The following is a 19,673-nucleotide window of genomic DNA, read 5'->3' on the forward strand; positions in this document are numbered from 1 at the left end:
CTGAGCAGGAGCATGGCTTCCTAGTTATCTACTGGATTATACTGTAGTAAATGCACACATGTAAGAAAAGAACAAAACCAGAATGCTTAGTTAGATACATTTTGTTTATGCTCAATAGTAATACCATTATTTAAAGATCTAAACAAAGGTACTATTTCCATTGCTTATGTATAAAATATTTTTCCATTTGTTTTTTAAACTAAGGAATATTGTTCTGATATTTTATAATACTATACAATGTCATTTTAGTTGCAATATCAAACTATGTACTTCAAATTTTTTTTTGCATCAATAGTTTTTATTGAGAGTTTTGTTCCGTTAACCACGGAAGGGGAAGGGTACAGAAAATAAAATTGGAGGGGGTGGTGGGGAATCCAAACATAATCAACAAAATAATAGTATGTAATTTATACAATTTTGCCAAACATACGCATATACAACTCAAGTGGGTGATCCTGTCGTACCACAATATTATTTATATATACGATCAAGAAAGCCAACTCCCTGTCATCAATATTAGACTGTTCTAGAGCATACTGTCAAGGCCTTCACCAGAGGTTGAGTATTGATGCCAGCTGATCCATTTAGATGTGGGTGATCTAAGGCTGGTAGGGGGAGGAACACCTACTGCTTCCATTTCGTATGCAAAGAAATAAAAAATACTTTTTTCGGATAATCTTCGCAATGGGAGCGGGATCTGGGCATTTCCAGTTTTGAGCTATCGCTGCTCTAGTAGCTATTAGTATATGTCCAAGGACATAGTGGGCCGAGGTAGGGATGGCCTTCGGGTAGACGTGGAGTAGGGCTAGTGATGGCGACGTTGGAATAGATACCTGTAGGACCTTAGAGGCTAATGCGAATACGTCGCTCCACAGCTGACGGATTTTGGGGCATGTCCAGAATATATGGAAGCTATCTCCAACTTCTGTACAGTCTCGCCAGCAGTACTTGGAGACTGATGGCCATATCTTATGCAGCTTTGCAGGTGTGAAGTAGAGGCCGTGTATCAATTTGAAGTGCATCTCTATATGATTGCTACATTTAGACATAGAGTGAGACGACATACAAATTAGTTCCCACTGATTTTGTGTGAACGACAGGTTCAAGTCGGACTCCCATTTCATCTGTGAAGGTGACTTAGCGACCAGATCATCTCTATGTGTCAGCTGATATCAAAACTTAATAGAGCCCCTAGAGTTACCAGCCGAAATCTTGGCTATGATCTCAGGGGGAGGGAGAAGCACTGGACCAGATGTTCGGAGTGAGCTTTTTAGCCAGTGAATAATGTGGGTATAGGAGAATAATTCTGTATGGGGTAGATTCAATTGCGTTTGCAATGTGGCAAAAGGGGTAGTTATACTACCGTCTATGAGGTCTGTTATATTGTCTATGCCCCTAGAAACCCATCCGCCAAGTGCTAAATCTGGGATTATAATAGAGAGGGCCTGAAGCGATAGGGAGCGAGTGGGTAAAGAAAGCATCTTTGATGCGGCCAGGATCTCATCCCATGCTTTTAGGGAGTGTTTGAGCGCACAAGGGAAGTCATGTGCTAGAGGTCTCTGTTGTGCCGGGATCCACAGTAAATCAAGTAAGGGGAGTCTGGGGTACATTTGTTTCTCTAAGTCTACCCAGGGTTTTGTATCTGCTGGTAATGACCAGTCACAAATCTGGGCTACTAAGCTTGCCAATTGGTATTTGCTGAGGTCTGGTACTGCCAACCCACCCAACCTTCTACATCTAGTCAATCGCTGATATGCTATTCTAGGGGGCTTCTTCTTCCAGATGTATTTAAGAATAATTGTATGAATTTGAGTAACAACTTTCTGAGATATAAGATACGGAATGGAGCGGAACAAATACATCAGCTTCGGTAGGATCGACATTTTGAATGCATCTAGTCTTCCCATCCATGAGACCTCCAGACTCATCCACCTTTTTAATAATAAATCTATTTGTGCTATGAGTGGCTTGTAATTGATATCTACCGTCGAGGAGAGATCACTGGGGATGCGGATGCCGAGGTAAACAATAGAGTCTATCCTCCAGTTGTATCTATACCTCTGTTTAAGCTGGGAGAGTTTACGGGCTTGAATATTGAATGGTAACGCTTCTGTTTTAGTAGTATTAAGTTTATAAAATGATGCTGCACTGTTATGTACTTCAATTTTAATGTATTGCTTATAAGCATTACAGATAGAACATGGAGAACATTATGTACTATGGTACAATTAGTTGGCTCAATTTTCTTAAAACTTTAAGTATGGGATACGGCCGCTAGGTCAACATACATTAAATTAACCACTAAAGGTCAGGAGGTCGACAAAGAGAAGGTCAATAGTCAAAGGGTCGATATGAGTTTTTCATGGGTTTTTTTTGTGCCGACAGGCAGTATTTATACCCTACCATCCACTAGGACGTGGAGGTAGAGTAAAATAGTGTGCTCAAAGCATGGCAAGCACAGCAAGCCATGCGCTGGGACGTGGTACACTGATACAGTGTCCATGACGTCAAAGTTCGGGACAAAAAAAAACATTCACATTGTCAACCTAATGTATGCCGATCTTCATAGTGTCGACCCTATGACCCATACCCTCCAGTATGAAAGCTCGCTGCAATGGAGGCGCGTTTAACAGATCATCTGACTACCACCCATAAACTCTACGCCATCTCTTCCTTCATAGCCGAGCTGTCTATATACTTTAATTGTGAGAGAGACTTGCTTGGCCACATTTATGCATGGCAGATCCTGCTGTAGGAGGATGCTGAGATTGCATCAGAGGATGAACTTCAGATCTTCATGTCAGGAGGCAACCTATACACAAAACATTTTGCATTACATTTGAGCTGCTATCCTGAAAGTTTTTCAACATTTAGGAATTTGTCTAGGGGACTGTTAAGAATTGAAGACCAGTATTCATGCAAATGTATCCCCATCCCCCATTATCCCACCTTCCCCCTTTTTTTCATTCTGTATCCCTTTCCCTATTTGTGTTTTATAAAACGTTAATAAAAACTTAATTTTGAAAAAAAAAGAATTGAAGACCAGATTTGTAATAATGGTTCAGATTTTCCTGTATTTAACCCTTTGAGTACCAACGTTGCGGTGAGAGATGTGCAAAATATCCACTAAAAACAGCAGGGCCGTAGTCGAGGAATATCAATCACTTTAGTTATTGCTGGCAAATGTTCTGAAGTCAATTAATTGAAATTTATTTAAATATTACCCAGCAAGGCTGGCCTTTTTTTTTTTTTTTTTAATTCAATCATTTTTATTGAAAATTTCCATTTTTTGCAAAAACAAAAAAAACAGTTGCCGACAAAAACAAAGTAGGTGATAAACATATTAAGATAAGTGGTATTTTGGGTACATAGAAGAATGTGCACAGTTAGGATTTACACAGTATTGATTACTTTTACCTCTGTAGCAGAAACATTACAACCCGAAGGCGCCATCTGTGCATACATATCAGTATATAGCAGAGCGCGTCTACAGGGCAAGCGTTAGAGTAATACCTATATATATTAGAATATTTATCTGTCGAAAACTCTAACCTAACCCAATATTACTATTAAAATAAAATATACCTCCCCAAAAGCCCAAAGCAACCCTCCCATATAACCCCCCACCCTGTACAACCCAACCCCAACTAAGGTGTACATGGATCCCAATAACAACCCTATACCACCCTAAGCTATCCCACTAAACACACAACACCCTCTCCCCCCCTCTAGAGGAATAAAAAAAAGTGCAGGATATTAAAAAGAATATGTTGAGGGCTATATACTTAGGACCCTGAAACAAACTACATATATCCAGCTCCCCCACTCAAACGCCCAAATACAATATACCTTAGATGTTAAACAGAATATATTAAAAAATTACTGTTCTGGACCTATTAAGAATTATTTTCTGCCACACATAAAACAATAAGCTGAGAATAAAGAAAAGCATCTTACAGGGGGTAATAATAGAAATTAAGTATGGGTTAGACATAGGGGGTTATCCAAATTGCAATTTGATGCATAAATTTAGTCCAGCCACTTTACCAATCCAGGAAAATATAAGGAGAAAGGACCAGTGTCTCCATCTTCATCAAAAGGAAAAGGAGAATGAGTTCCATAATACAGACGTGACCAGATCCAGTATGTGGAGTTCATGATATGTAGATAAGGCCGGATGAAGCATACAGGAGCATATGTGAAACACCAAGGCCTGTATCAGGCATATTTTCAATTATTGATATAGGGCTCTGCGGGTAGTCGTCTTGGTTATCCAAAGGGGCAGAGACCATCTAAGTCACGATGTCAGTATGCATACATGCGGTATCATCAGGCGCGACAGCATGTGCAGTATTATTATACAAAGGAAGAGGATTAGCTTGCTGTAGATCAGTGAGTCAGTCTGGTTAAAAGCCTATCAGTAAAGGAGGTAATAGCTTGTAGGATATGACACACAGAAGCTTCCATCTTGAGCTTGGTGAAAGGAGTAGACAAGAGAGCACCTTCCCAGCCACAGGATATCTCCAGGGGGAAATAGAGATGGCTAGCACGACCCAATAGTGTATCCGGAAAGGCAACACCAAGTCCTTCCACACCTTAACCTCTCTAAGTATATTCCCGTGGATATACCACATATAGACAAGGCTTAGGGAATCAAATATTAAGCAGATGCGCTTCACCAGGATGCCAATTGAAGATTTAGAGAACTGCTCTCGGGTCTGATCCTCACCACATATGTCACAGGCTGTATAACCAGATACACCTCACCCAGGCAATCATGTGCCACAGGAGACCTTATAATGGCATCACCGCCTCAGGAGGGAGGAATCCTGCAGGTTGTAGGTTCAATGTGCGTCTCTCAACTCAGGGGAGAGGGAGCGACAGGAATGGAGCACAGGAGAGGAAGGTCGTGGTGGAGTCCACGCCACCAGTTCCCTCCAGCAGAAGTAGCTCGTTGCAGGTGCCCGCGGCCCAGGAGACGGTCAGGCAAGATGGCGCCAGCCCCTCTGTGCGGACAAGCAGCGCGCCTCAGCGAAGATGGCTCCCGCTTCTCACCGCCAATCCCCCATAGTCACCAGACGCCTTCACACACCCGCACACCCGGCAGGAGGCACCCACTCAGTCAAAGTATTGGATCGCGGTCCAAGAATGCCAGCACCCAGCAAGAGCCACCGGAGGTTCTAAAATGGCGCTCGCATCCAAGGGAGAGGACACACGGATCCTAGAAGGCCCAGGTCTCCACAAGCCACCAGGGAGGACCATGAGTGATGAAGGAAGCACAGGAACAGCTCCGGAGCCAGGAGAGGTAAGCAGAGAGCTTCCGCGGGTCCTGGGGCAGGATACTGTATATTGAAAGGATATTGCCAGAGCTTTCAGTCCGCGCCCGCTCACATTGCCGGCCAGGCCACACCCCCCAAGGCTGGCCTTTTTAACAGATATTTTGAACATCTCTCACAGCAACATTGGTGCTCAAAGGGTTAAAGTAAGTTACAGGTCATCATTTTATGACTAGAACACAGATGTCAGCAGTGTAGAGAAGTAATAGTTTATAGAAGGAACATTAGTACCAATGTATGCATGATATACTGTTATTCAAATAGGTCTCTTACTGTACCTTGTGTTTATTATTTAACTTTTAGCTTAGCATGCCTTTGTTTGAGATAACATTTCCTTTCTGAAAGTAAATGGCTGCATGTGTACAGCATTCCTAAGGGAGGACATGACAGTGTTAGCTGAATGGTTTATGCAGAGGATTCCAGAGCATATAATTTCTTATTAGTAATGTACCTGCAGGCAGGAAGACCTCATATACTTTTAAAACGTATGGAAAATGAATTGATACAGCAAATGGCAATGCCATTTTGTAGCAAAATGTGCCGAGGGTTTCAAAATATGGAAGTGATTCATAGACTGTATATACTGTAAAAAAAAAAAAAAAGTTAATCATATTACCTAAACACAAGAAAATAAAAAGCGCAATATAGTCTAGTAAATAGTATTGCAGCGATCAACTTATTTCTCCATCAAAATGGACAAATCATATGGGTTCCATGTTCCAGATACTAGAGTTCTAGAATAACCAATCGCTGTATTTTACACTTCTCTATTATGTTGAGCTCTGAACAACTGACCTTGATCAGTGCACCCAGGGAAGAGCATCCTACCCTGGGTGCACCCCCAAATGCTGGCTTCCTGTCAGTGAAGCTCCAGTCACATTGCATTTATGATCCATATGCTAATTGTAATTCCACATACCATGTATAGTATGCGATCCAGCCTCTGAATTGCAGTTGCCCAGTTATGGCATGTGAGGCTGCATGCAATACCTCAGTTTAGTGTACGAGAGCTTTTATATCGCTATAGTTTTTAAATCCTTGATGGCATAGAAATGTAATGTTGTTGCCATAGTCTATCTATGTAGCGGGTGAGAAGAACATTAAACAGAGGTTGCAGGAGATCAACATAGACGCAGACATGGAAGCAGGACAGCCCAAAAGGAAAAGAGAGCCAGAGAGTAGCGAGAGTTGGAAAAAAAACAAAAAGAGTATAATAAGGGAGATGTTGATTGGTATAGTTACAGATGGAGCCGCTCTCATCAGAGCAGCTCCCATTGCACCGCCCACCACACTGAGCCATTCGGCAGAATGGGGCATGCATGTTGAGACTCTCGTGCGCCACATTCTTGTCAATGGACGCTCGCGCATCCATGTCACGGCGGCCGCCGGATCGCCATCCTCCAGAAACCTGTGGATGGTGCGCCAGCCGCCACAACGAGAGTGGCCCCATCTATAGTAACTATATTTTTACTCAAATTAATCAAATAATATGAAAAAGTATCTCACGAATGTATTGAAGGGCTTTTGAAGCAAAACTTTAAATCAAAATTTTTAAATAATCGCATAGCATTTCCCATGATGTGATCTGGCCAAATTGATAAAATATATATATATATATATATACTGCAGTGAGCACTGTGATAATTACATCAGTTTACCTACCTGGGGACCGGTTATTGGTGCCCCAGTGAGAGCTGTTGGTCATCGGGACTCCTTGCTGCTCCTATGTCCCCCGGTAATGTTAATGCTGCAAAGATCTGATCGCTGGGGTTTGAAAAGTATGACCAGTAGTGGGGGGTTGTAAAATACCCCAATATGGCTGCAGGCTGGAATAGCAATACCCCAATATAAATGCAGCCTAGCATTGCAGAGATAGAGCTTTCTCACATGCAGGGTGACATTTAATAGAATGAGAGTTTTTCCCCAAAATACGGGGGACAAAATGACTAGGGGTAACCCATATTGGAATTTTCGCAGGGGACCTGAGTGAGTAGGATTTCCTTCCACAGGTCCCCCATGGATTTCTTTGGATCCAGGACCCCGGACTCTTCAGCCCTGGAGCCCCAGAACCAAGCCACCGGACCGGACACAGGGACCTACCGACGGGCTCAAGATAGGTAAGTATCAGTATGTGTGGGCTTTGTATGTATTAAAGTTTTATTTGGGTGTCAGTGTGTTTATTTAACTATTTATTTTTTCTGTGGAACTACAAGTGCTGGGACTTGTGGTTCTCCAAGTCCCAGCATGCGGGGGAGGCTTGCTGGGACTCATAGTTCCACGGTATAAGATAATAGTTTTTCATCTATTTTTTTACACCATTTATCAGCTCGATGCCCACCGCCCAGGGGCATCGAGGACAGCCCTGGGCTTCAGCATGGGCAGGTAAGTTCTGGAGGGGGGGGACCCCTTCCCCACTCCCCCAGGACCCCTGCTCTTGCTGACCGGTCAGGGGGATGAATGCTTTGGCCGGGGGGACTTGTATAAAAAGTCTCCCCCCGGCTCGTTGCGCACCCTATCAAATGTGTGTTTTGGCCAAAAAATGCGGGAAAAAAAATATCGCAAAAAAACAGAAATCTACTCCTTTTAAATGTCACCCGCAGTGTTTTCAATTATCACATTTGTGATTAGGCCAATATTATAACAGCACATGGGGATGCAGATGGTGATAAATTAGAGTTACCGAATTTGAGGCTGCCCTCTCCAGAAAGTAGGGGGTAGGGCCACCCTGATGTCAAAGGGGTTGGGCCAGAGGCAGAGCTCACCAAAGGAGCTTCTGAGTGGGGGCATGGCCATTGCAGTCACATCATTGTGGCCATGAATCTCTCCCCCCCTCCCACACCTTCTGTGTATTGCGAATATTCCAGGCATTGCACATCAAGGGGAGGAGAGGGGGGGGGGGTTGCGGGAGACTGGGTCATTGAGGGTGACTTGTCCACTTTTTCAACTAGGCGAGAATGTGATAAATCTGCCTATCAATGCCTAGCATAATTACACTGTATTAAACATAGTACAACTTTATGATTTCATGTAAAAAAAGATTTCAGTGTGGAAATGTTGGCTTAAAGGACAAACAGTCAATGAAAATATACATAATTACCTTCAGCCACCAGTGACAAAGGATAAACTGGAATCCACATGGTATGGTGGAGCCATGTCAGAATGGGGTAGTCTATTCCTACAGCTGACAACAGATGGTATGGGTATCTGCATAAAAACAATACAAACATGACTAAAACAAAAGACTGTTAGATCATAAGATGTCAAGCATGTCAATGAGTGCCATTGTGCTACTATTTTAAGTAATTAAAAAAATTGTTCATAAACACAAAGGAACATTTAGGAAGTTCTTCTGTGGAAAAAATATGCAGCAGATTGGCCGATACACTTCACACGTCTAAAAACTGCACTTGTAGTTTATGGGTTATATTCAATGCACTTTGGCGAGCTGTGACAGCGAGCAGTGCCGATAGCGCACCATCACAGTTCGCGAGTTAGTATTCAACTGACTCTCCTGCACTATTTTGACACCACTCTGGAAAAATGGAGCGAGATGGAAACAGCGAGTGCAGCCTTCAAAATAGTGAGGGTTGCCGCTATATGCAGCAGGCTTGCTGCATTAGTGGCGAACCTCGCCATGCTGGGGAATCCTCGCTGTCCTATGAATGATAATGATATCCTTAATGTTTATATAGTTTAGTGCGTACGCCCAATATATGCATGCTCTCACGCATCGGTAATGACCACCACCATCCCCCGTAGTCTGTGTTGCACATGTTACATTTGCCCCACCTGCAGTGCACATGCTTTTGCCCATTTTGAGAACATATTTTCCCTGCGATCAGGTCTGTATTATGCCCACTGTTCTATACAAGAATAACTCCCAATATGACCCTCTCCTGGAGGGACACAATGCTCTGCTCCTGGACATCCCTCTTAATTTATGTTTACCATCACCTGTGTTGAAACACCCTTCTCATCAATTCACCTGTTCAAAACAGGGGACAGCCATCAAAAATTAAAAAGGAAGTCCAGGAATAGAACATTGTGTTCCTCCTGTAGAGGGTCATGTTGGGAGGTAGGTACAAGGGCTGCACCTACCTGGCGTTACTTAGATCATTTCATTTTCACTGTGATCTTCTAGGGGAGGTTTGATGAGAATTCAGTTTTGCAGGGGGTGGCATAAGGTTGGTTGTGTAGCCCTAATGAATTCTCTCTTTAAACTTTTCCGAGTCAATCCCAGTGAAAATCAAGCAATTTGCATTCATGTTATTAATTGTGTACTCTATTCTGCCTATAAAGATAGAGAATTATTATGCATTACAATGGGTGACGACAGCAATATCTCAATCCCCACAAACATTTAGGTTTCTGCTCTTTTGACAACCTATTTCCTTGAGAAAGCTGCTGATCCCTAGACAGGAGGTGGGGAAACGCGTTGGGCCATTGAATCTACACCAGAGGGATACCATATCTCAGGGGCGGATTGGCCATTTACGCCACCGGGAACTTTCCCGGGAGGCCGGCCACATGTGAGGCCGAAAGTTGCAATCATCCACCCCCCAAACATGAGATGCGCCTGTGTAGCACAGCAGGGGCGCAGTGGAAGTTCAGGTGCGCTGTAGTAATGCATACCTCCCAACAGTCCCGATTTTATCGGGACAGTCCCGATTGTCAGGGCCTGTCCCGATGTCCCACCCGCGGGCAGCAGTGTCCCGCGGTGTGGGGGGGCTGTTGGGAGTCCCCCCTGACAGCTGCTAAGCAGCGGGGAATAAACGCTGTGCGCATGCGCACAGCGTCTATTCCCGTAGCCAGGGGGCTGGGGGCATGGCTGGAGGCTCACAGAGCCTCTGGGTCATGCCCCCATAGCGGCAAAGTGGGGGCGTGGCCTCGCGGAAGAGCCGCGAGTATAGGCCACGCCCCCGTTAGACCACGCCCCCCGAAAATTTCGGCGCGCCTCCGGCGCGTAGCAGCGGCGTCCCGACTCCCGTGCAGCTAAAGTTGGGAGGTATGGTAATGAATGCTGCTGTGCGCTGCTGCTTTATCCTGCGCCTGTCATATACTGTATGACAGGCAGCAGCAGCGTCAGCAGCAGAATCCCCCTACGGTACCTGCTCCGTGTCTTTCCCTCTCCTCTGCACTTGGCTGCCCCTGTCAGGCAGCGTCACTCCCTCCCCACAGTGTTTGTTTCCCCCGGCTTCCTGATCTAACCAGGAAGTCACATGGTGTGACTGGAGGAGCCCTGCTCACCGTGCTCAGCCTCAGCCCAGCAGAAAGAAAGGAGAAGAGCAGCAGCAGCAGCCACAACACTGCCACCCACTGAAGCAGAGGCCAGGCAAGTTCTTCTAAAAACAATCAGGGGAAAGTGTCACATTAAGGTTTGGGGAGGGAGGGGGCAGAGTGTCACATTAAGGTTTGGGGAGGGAGGGGGCAGAGTGTCACATTAAGGTTTGGGGGGGGGCATGTCACATTAAGGTTTGGGGGGGGTATGTCACATTACGGTTTGGGGGGGGGGGCATGTCACATTAAGGTTTGGGGGGGGCATGTCATATTAAGGTTTGGGGGGGGGCATGTCATATTAAGGTTTGGGGGGGGATGTCACATTAAGGTTTGGGGGGGCATGTCACATTAAGGTTTGGGGGGGGCATGTCACCTTAAGGTTTGGGGGGGCATGTCACATTAAGGTTTGGGGGGGCATGTCATATTAAGGTTTAGGGGGGGCATGTCACATTAAGGTTTGGGGGGACATGTCACCTTAAGGTTTGGAGGGGCATGTCACATTAAGGTTTGGGGGGGCATGTCACATTAAGGTTTAGGGGGGGGGCATGTCACATTAAGGTTTGGTGGGGGCATGTCACATTAAGGTTTGGGGGGGGCATGTCACATTAAGGTTTGGGGGGCATGTCACATTAAGGTTTGGGGGGGCATGTCACATTAAGGTATGGGAGGGAGGGGGGAGAGTGTCACATTAAGGTTTGGCGGGAGTAGGGAAAGAGTCACAGTAATATTTGCTGTGGGCAGGGCCGCCGAGAGGGGGGGGGGGGGTAGCGGGTACATTTTACCTGTGCCTGTCAGGGGGGCCCATATCTGGAGAAACACACACTTTATTTTTTATTTGGGGGGGGGGGGGTTGGGGGCAGTTCGGAAGGAGGGGGGTGAGCAGGGTCAGCTGCGTGTCCAGCAGTCACTTTCCAGGGACACGCAGCGCATCCAGCAGTCAGGACACCGTGGCGCTGCAGAGCTTTGCAGACAATCATGCAAGATGATGATCTCATCATCTTGCGAGTCAGATGCAGCAACCAGCTCGTGCCAGGGGATGGGGCTGCACATAGGGAGGGACGAACTCCGGGAGGGTGAGCCTGTGAGGACGCAGATGGAGGGAGAGGAGAGAGAGTGAGTGGCAAGGCTGATGCTGGCTGTGCGTTCCTCAGGCATGTGGCGCAGCAGCAGCTAGCATCAGAGAGAAACACCAGCAGGATCTGCGATCTGGCTACCTAGCTGTTAGTAACTTTTTGTGATTGGAAAAGGGTATTGGATATATATATATATATTTATATAGGCGGATTGGCCATTATTTCAGTGGCAGGCGTCATCACTGGAGGTGGGTGGCTGCAGTCACAGCTAGTGGCCCTGCCTCCTCCCGCCCGCTGTTCTACCTAAGCCTCTCCTAATGCTGCTGCCGGGACTTCACGTCCTCTTCTAGTGACACCCCCGGCGCGAGAAACAGCGGAGAGGAAGGAAGAGCTGGTGATGTGATGCTGCCTGGCAGGCACATCCTCCATGTGACTTACTACTGTCTACAGCTCCCGCCACCGGACTCGTGGCCTCATCTTCCATGGGCCACGCTGCCTCGGTCTTCTCCACGTGACTCACTTCTGCTCTCTCCACACAGAACCGTCCGCCACTACCACGGGACCTGCCACCTCCTCTATGGTACCTGCTGTTGACCTACTACCAGGTACACTAGTTGCCTTGTATATTGGAATGAGGGGGGGGGGGGAGTGTTTGCTGAGTTCTGTACAGGGGACGACGACACACATATCATTTTCAACCCTCTCCCTTTCCCCCACTTTTCCCTCTCTTTCTTTCTCTCCCTCTCTGCTCTATCTCCCCCCCTCCTATTTTTCTCACTTCTCTCTCTCTGCGCTCTCCTGGTCTCTCTCTCCGCGCTCTCCTGGTCTCTCTCTCTCTCTATGCGCTCTCTGGGTCTCTCTCTCTCTCTGCGCTCTCCTGGTCTCTCTCTCTCTCTCTCTGCGCTCTCCGCTCTCCAACTCTCGCTCTGCTCTCCATCTCTCTATCCTTTTTCTCTTCCTTCCCTTTTATCTCTCCAGCTTCTCTCAGCTCTTGTTACCCCCTACTCTCCGCTCTCCATCTCTCTCTCCGCTTTCCATCTCTCTCACTCCGCTCCCCAACTCTCGCTCTGCTCTTCATCTCTCCGCTCTCCATCTCTCTATTCTTTTTCTATCTCCCTTTCCTTTTCTCTCTCGCGCTTCTCTCAGCTCTTGTTACACCCCATGTTTTTTCCTGCCTGTCTGTCCCACTTGAGACCAGCTACCCTCTGCCTCTCACACTGCCTCTTCCTTTCACCTATTGTCCACCCTCTGCATTTCCACATCACCCTCTACTCCTCCCTTTCACCCACTCTTGGACACCCTCTGCCTCTCCCCATTACCCATGTTTTCTTTATGTCATGTCCCTCTTCCTGTTACCCTCTCTTTGTACTCCACAGCTTGTCATTCTCTGTCTCTACATCTCCCACTGCCTCTTTCTATCATTCTGTATACCTCAGTCATCCACAAGCCTGTGAGGCCACGCCCTTGGTCATGAACCCACACCCCTTTTCTGAGAGTGTTTGCACACCTGGCACCACTATCCACCCCTTGCCCTAACTTGGTGTCCCCCCTGTCATATTTTTCTGGATCCGCCCCTGTCTGTTACTACTGTATGCAGGCCGCTTCCTCCCACCTGCTGTTCTCCGGGACTCAGCCATTTGGAGAAGAGCGGGTGGGTGGAGGCGGGGCCGCATATAGTAGCAGGGCACTGTATGCGGCGTTGCCGCCGATCGGGGATTCATATTTTTATTTATACATTATGTCATAGCATTTATGATTATTGGCAGCATGGTCCATGTTGAGGAGTCATGAAGCTGCTGCTCCTCTCCCCCCTGTTCCGCCAAGATGCTCATGAAGCTGCTGTTCCTCTCCCCCTGTCCCTGCCGAAACGCTAATGAAGCTGCCACTCCTCTCCCCCTGCCCTAACAGCGCCAGACAAGAGCCTGCCGCTCCCCCGCTAACCCTGATGTTGTCCCCCTCTCCAGCCAAGTCATGAAGCTGATTCTCCTCTGCCCCTGTCCTGACAAACCATAAAGTGGCACCTTAGCCGACAGCAGCTCCAAACAACTGGAAGCTCCCTACCACCAGCAGAGCAGCGGAGCCACAATACACAAGGACCCAGTGGCAGCTCTGCACTCCTCTCCTTCCCTGAATGCCTGATACCAGCCTGCAAAAAAAAGGTGAGCATTACCATTGTAAGGGACACTACTGGGGGCATTATGTATAATGGACACTACTGGGGGCATTATGTATAATGGACACTACTGAGGGCATTGTGTAATGGACACTACTGGGGGCATTATGTATAATGGACACTACTGGGGGCATTATGTATAATGGACACTACTGGGGGCATTATGTATAATGGACACTACTGGGGGCCTTGTGTAATGGACACTACTGGGGGCATTATGTTTAATGGACACTACTGGGGGCATTATGTTTAATGGACACTACTGGGGGCATTATGTATAATGGACACTACTGGGGGCATTATGTATAATCGACTCTACTGGGGGCATTATGTATAATGGACACTACTGGGGGCATTATGTGTAATGGACACTACTGGGGGCATTATGTGTAATGGACACTACTGGGGGCATTATGTGTAATGGACACTACTGGGGGCATTATGTATAATGGACACTACTGGGGGCATTATGTATAATGGACACTACTGGGGGCATTATGTATAATGGACACTACTGGGGGCATTATGTATAATGGACACTACTGGGGGCATTATGTATAATGGACACTACTGGGGGCATTATGTATAATGGACACTACTGGGGGCATTATGTATAATGGACACTACTGGGGGCATTATGTATAATGGACACTACTGGGGGCATTTTGTATAATGGACACTACTGGGGGCATTATGTATAATGGACACTACTGGGGGCATTATGTATAATGGACACTACTGGGGGCATTATGTATAATGGACACTACTGGGGGCATTATGTATAATGGACACTACTGGGGGCATTATGTATAATGGACACTACTGGGGGCATTATGTATAATTGACACTACTGGGGGCATTATGGGTAATATACACTACTGGGGGCATTATGTGCTAACTGAATAAGCAGGAGTGCTGCGGAGCATTACAGTAGCATAATGTGTAATGGGCATTATGGTGTGAAGTATAATGTGTAATGGACATTACGTTGTGCGGCACAATATGTAATGGGCATTATGGTTTGCAACATAATATGGAATGGGTACTATGATGTGTAATGGGCATTACAGTGTGTGGCATAATTTCATGGGCATTATGGTGTGCTGCATAATATGTAATGGGCACTACGGTGTGCGGTATCATGTGTAATTTGCAATACAGTGTGTGAATTTGTAATGGACGCTACAGTGTGTAGCATAATGTATAATGGGCATTACGGTGTGTAGCATAATATGTCATAGGCGTTATGGTGTGCTGCATAATATGGAATGGGCACTACGGTGTGCTGTTTAATTTGCTTTACGGTGTGTAATTAGTAATCATTGGTATACTATGTAATGGGTGTGTGACGTGTAATAGGCATTACGGTGTGGATTTTCGACGCGCACTATCCCTGTTGTCCCTATTTTATTTTATTTTTATAATGGACACAACGGCATTAGTTTTGCCTGTCAACAATGTCTAAGTATAGTGATGTAATAATCCCGCCTACTGTAATGCTGGCTCCGCCCTTTATTGATTTGTTGCCGCCCACATGAGGCCACTTTCAGAAATTTTCCAGGGCCACTTTTAGTCCCCAATCCGCCCCTGCCATATCTAAAAGAACAGACCATCATTTCCCAAGGCGAGTCCAGATAAAGTTGTCTAAATAGGTGATTCAGCATTATCAACTGGGAGGCCGGAAGAATTACAGGTGGCAGCTGTAAGGTACACTCATTATTGAAAATGTCTGGCCAGACATAATACCTGGACATTATCAAATTAATTTTTTCCTTCACATCATCACTGGTTAACTAACCAATTACTAATCCATAACAAAATGTGTACTAATCAACCATTTAATCAAGTTAACAAACACTCCAATCTGACTGCTAATACCAGCAAGAGAAGTTATTCAAACTAATTATTTTTTAATCAACTAATGTCTGCATGCATTACATAGTCACAACCGGTTGTGTGTATTTTTTGCAATTTTAATAGAATAATTTTCTCCCCCCCTTTTTATGTTGTGTGATGTGTTGTACGTCTTGCTTATTTTAAAGAGCAAATAAATTGCTAATACTGTTTTACCCCTCATATTGCGCAGTTCTATTTTTCTTTTATCTTTCCGCTCTTTTTATATGTGACCTGGTTAGCTCCAATATATGGTAAGTTTCCCTTGATGTGCCATAAAACTAGGGCCCAATTAAGGGTTCCAGCTGCCCTAGGCTAATACAGAAGTGCGCCCCCCCCCCCCACTACCAATTTTTTTTGCCCATATACAGCTAGACATCTGTAACAGGATTGGGCCTAAGCTCCATTCATATTCCCACTTGGAGTCTTGGCAACAGTGGCAGAGGCATCCATCACAGTCTTGGTCCTTGGTCGGTGGAGGAGCCAACCATGGTTCTCACAGGATCTTCTCTTCCTGGTGCCCATGACTCGGTGATGCCAGCAATCCCAGCAGGCACCGCTGCTTCCACAGTTCCCAGGGGAAATCTCATGAGACCTTTCTCAACCTGGGAAACAGTGGCACCCGGCAGCACTCCCATCCCAGCACAATTTATTGTGTTGCACCCCTCCATGACCAAGCATCCCAGGTGGCAGCCTAATCAGCCTACTGGTCAATCAGGCTCTGCATGCAACTGATAACTACATGACTTGGTGTCAATGTAAACCTATCAGCCTGTCTGTGCAGTTCTATATAAGGGATACATATAATATTGCTGGTGGTCAAAAGACTGACCCTCTATCTCAATATGGAAAAATCCAGAGAATCTCGACACTGCTGCCTAAACCTAACCCACCCCAGCCAGAGGCTTAGCGATGGCGGAGCCGGTGGAGCACACGCTCCGGGCGCCGGAAGATAGCATGGCGCCAAAGTTGTGCCGGCACCGCCAGCTCACCCGCTCCCCTGCCCGCTGTGTCCTGGAGAGAGACGTGCTGCTATGTAGAATTCACGTCTCACGCTAGCCAATGTGCGCTTGCGGTCCAGCAGCCAATCAACTGGTGGCTGCTGGACCGCGAGCGTCTATTGGCTAGTGGTCCAGTGGGAGATATGAATTTTACATAGCAGCACATCTCTCTCCCGGACACAGCAGGCAGCAGGGAGCGGGCACAGGACGCAGCACATTCAGGGGGGTGACTCAGGACGCAGCACAGGCAGGGGGGAGGTGGGAGAAGAGCAGCTAACCGGCGGCTGTCTGGCTAAGTAAGGTGTACTCCCTCCCTGCTGCACACCACTGTACCCACCCTGCTGCACCCACCCTCGCACCATGCTGCACACTACTGCAACCCATCCTGCTGCACACTACTGCAACCCACCCTGCTGCACCCACCCTGCCGCACCCTACTGCACCCACCCACCCTGCTGCACACTACTGCACCCACCCTCCCTCCTTGCTGCACACTACCGCTCCCACCCTCCCTCCCTACTGCACACTACCGCTCCCACCCTCCCTCCCTGCTGCACACTACCGCTCCCACCCTCCCTCCCTCCCTCCCTGCTGCACACTACCACTCCCACCCTCCCTCCCTGCTGCACACTATCGCTCCCACCCTCCCTCCCTGCTGCAGACTACCACTATAATGGGCATTACGGTGTGTTATATAGTATGTAATGGGCATTGCGGATTGTTATTTAGTATGTCATGGGCATTGCGGAGTGTTATATAGTATGTCATGGGCATTGCGGAGTGTTATATAGTATGTCATGGGTATTGCGAAGTGTTATATAGTATGTCATGGGCATTGCGGAGTGTTATATAGTATGTCATGGGCATTGCGGAGTGTTATATAGTATGTCATGGGCATTGTGGAGTGTTATATAGTATGCAATGGGTATCATGTGTGGGCTTATTTGTATTTGGAATTACAAAGTTCACTAAACTGTGCAATGGGCATTATGGTGTGTGGTATAATGTTGGTCCGTGCTCACTTTTCACTGCGCAGGAGCCTCACCTATTACAAATTGGGGGGGGGCGCGAAACATGCCCTTGCTCCGGGTGCCGTGGCACCTAGCTACACCACTGACCCCTGCAGTCCAACCCTGTGCATAGTAACAGAATCCTAAAGATACAATAATCCCGGTTTGTACTTTTGAATGAAAATGGCACATGTGGTTGGATGCAGTCATCAGAGTTTTCATCTTTTATGATCAAAATAAGAAATATCCTCATCCTAACTGGCATCACAGCTCCCATTGGTGTCTTTGAGTCACTATCTTAGAAGAATTACCTGATTACATCCCATAGGTTCCACAGAAAGAAGAGGGCACATATTATACACTTGCTCTGCACCTCTTCCTGACTGCTGATGACCACAAACAAGATGACTAGTCTCTCTGTTACCTGTAAAGGAAGAGGGATGTATTACTTAATCACTCAACTGAAATGACAACTGGAATGACCAGGAACATATACTGTACATGCTGGTCTCAACATTTTAATCCTGCATATAGGGTTTCTTTAGATCCGGCTCTGTGTAACACCCCAATAAGGGTTCATGTTTAAATATAAACTAAGATTGTATATGATTGTGATACAGTAAATGTAGAGGATATCAAATGTTATATTAATAGTTGGTAAATTATTTAGAAAAGGTATTAATGGGTTAATATCTCTTATTAAAGGAATATTGTGGACTGAATATTGATTTCCCCTTTCCTGAACTGGCAATGGACTTGTCCTCATAGCCCGTTTGAGTGAACTATACCATACACCCTGCTTCAAAGGGGAGAACTGTAAGAAACATTCCAGAAAGGAAACTCTGACAGTTGGCAGAACCACTGCTCGTCAGGAAACCACAGAGCAGAGACTATAAATAAAGGTGTTGAGTAGAAAGAGCGGTACTTGTGTAGTTTCACGGCAGCAGCCTAAGCTACGTTGTCAGCGTAGCCCAACAGTAATGACGACATGTGGTAACTGGTAACTGAATTTTAGTGAACACTAAAGAAGAAAAAAAACAATGAACAATGTTCAATAATATCAAAGTTATATCAGAGTTAGTGCATGTAAAATGCGCATGAAAGCATTCTCTGCATCAAGGGTTTTGCGCCAAATAAATTCCTGCAACTAGTAGTCAAGGTATTGGCATGCAGTGCCCCTCTGTCTCTTGTTCCTCCACTTGCATGACCCCCAGATCCTATCAATGTTTTTGGTATGAACCCCAGTGTCTGGGTCCACAAAATTGTAGCGGTGGTTGACGCACGCATGATGGTACCCCACCTGCTCAAGTTGTTGAGTGTTGTACGTGCCAACAGTCATATGGTGTATATGGTGGTACCCGGTTCAATATGCATCTGGATGGCGGACATCAGAGTGCTGGCATCACAGCTGGCCACAGGTGTTACGAAACATTGACCTGTCACACAGGATATGACACCAAACAGCATACCTCCCAACTGTCACGATTACAGCGGGACATTCCCGATTTTCGGGTCCTGTCCCGCTGTCCCACCCGCGGCAGGCATTGCGGGGGGTGGCAGTTGGGAGACCCCCCAAACTAATAGAATAGACGCTGTGCGCATGCGCACAGCGTCTATTCTCGTATGAAAATGAGGTTGCGGCTAATTAGCATAAGTCACCGGGTTTTCTTGGAAATCATGAGGTGGTGCTCACAAAATTTAATGCTTGTTAGCTCCTCCACCCAAGAAAATATGAAGTGTAGAAGTCATAAATGTCAGGTGACATCCTTGAAACCATTGTGTGGCCCGGAGACTAACCTTCTTGCCCCAGCTTCTTATGTGGCAGCGCCACATCCACTCCTTTGCATCTAATTGGATGCCCATTTAAACAGGTCTGTGTCTCTGGCAGCAAGTGGTGGCGTTGTAAAAAC

The 19,673-nt window shown here is 46.4% G+C and overlaps 1 protein-coding gene and 1 long non-coding RNA gene across 6 annotated transcripts in view; one reads left to right on the plus strand and one right to left on the minus strand.

Moving 5' to 3' along the window:
- Window positions 1–223: 223 nt before the first annotated feature.
- HACD4 (3-hydroxyacyl-CoA dehydratase 4) overlaps window positions 224–19,673 on the minus strand; it is a 58,680-nt gene continuing 39,230 nt past the window's right edge. For 3 of the 5 annotated variants that reach the window (XM_083184760.1, XM_083184732.1, XM_083184749.1), the window contains 4 exons: window positions 18,075–18,187; window positions 8,434–8,540; window positions 5,788–5,919; window positions 225–5,707 (listed from right to left, as the gene is read on the minus strand). In XM_083184760.1, the coding sequence (XP_083040886.1) occupies window positions 5,625–5,707; window positions 5,788–5,919; window positions 8,434–8,540; window positions 18,075–18,187 (435 nt within the window). In that variant the 3' untranslated portion in view covers window positions 225–5,624. Of the gene's footprint in view, window positions 5,708–5,787; window positions 5,920–8,433; window positions 8,541–18,074; window positions 18,188–19,673 lie in introns of all 5 variants that reach the window. The other 2 variants (XM_083184740.1, XM_083184768.1) reach the window with 2 other exon arrangements.
- LOC146075486 (uncharacterized) lies at window positions 10,475–13,841 on the plus strand. The gene is made up of 3 exons (XR_014473580.1): window positions 10,475–10,668; window positions 12,226–12,291; window positions 13,651–13,841. It is a non-coding gene; the product is annotated as an uncharacterized LOC146075486 (long non-coding RNA).

Source organism: Crinia signifera, chromosome 1, assembly GCF_055691185.1.
Source record: "Crinia signifera chromosome 1, ASM5569118v1, whole genome shotgun sequence".
In the NCBI taxonomy this organism is placed as follows: domain Eukaryota; kingdom Metazoa; phylum Chordata; class Amphibia; order Anura; family Myobatrachidae; genus Crinia; species Crinia signifera.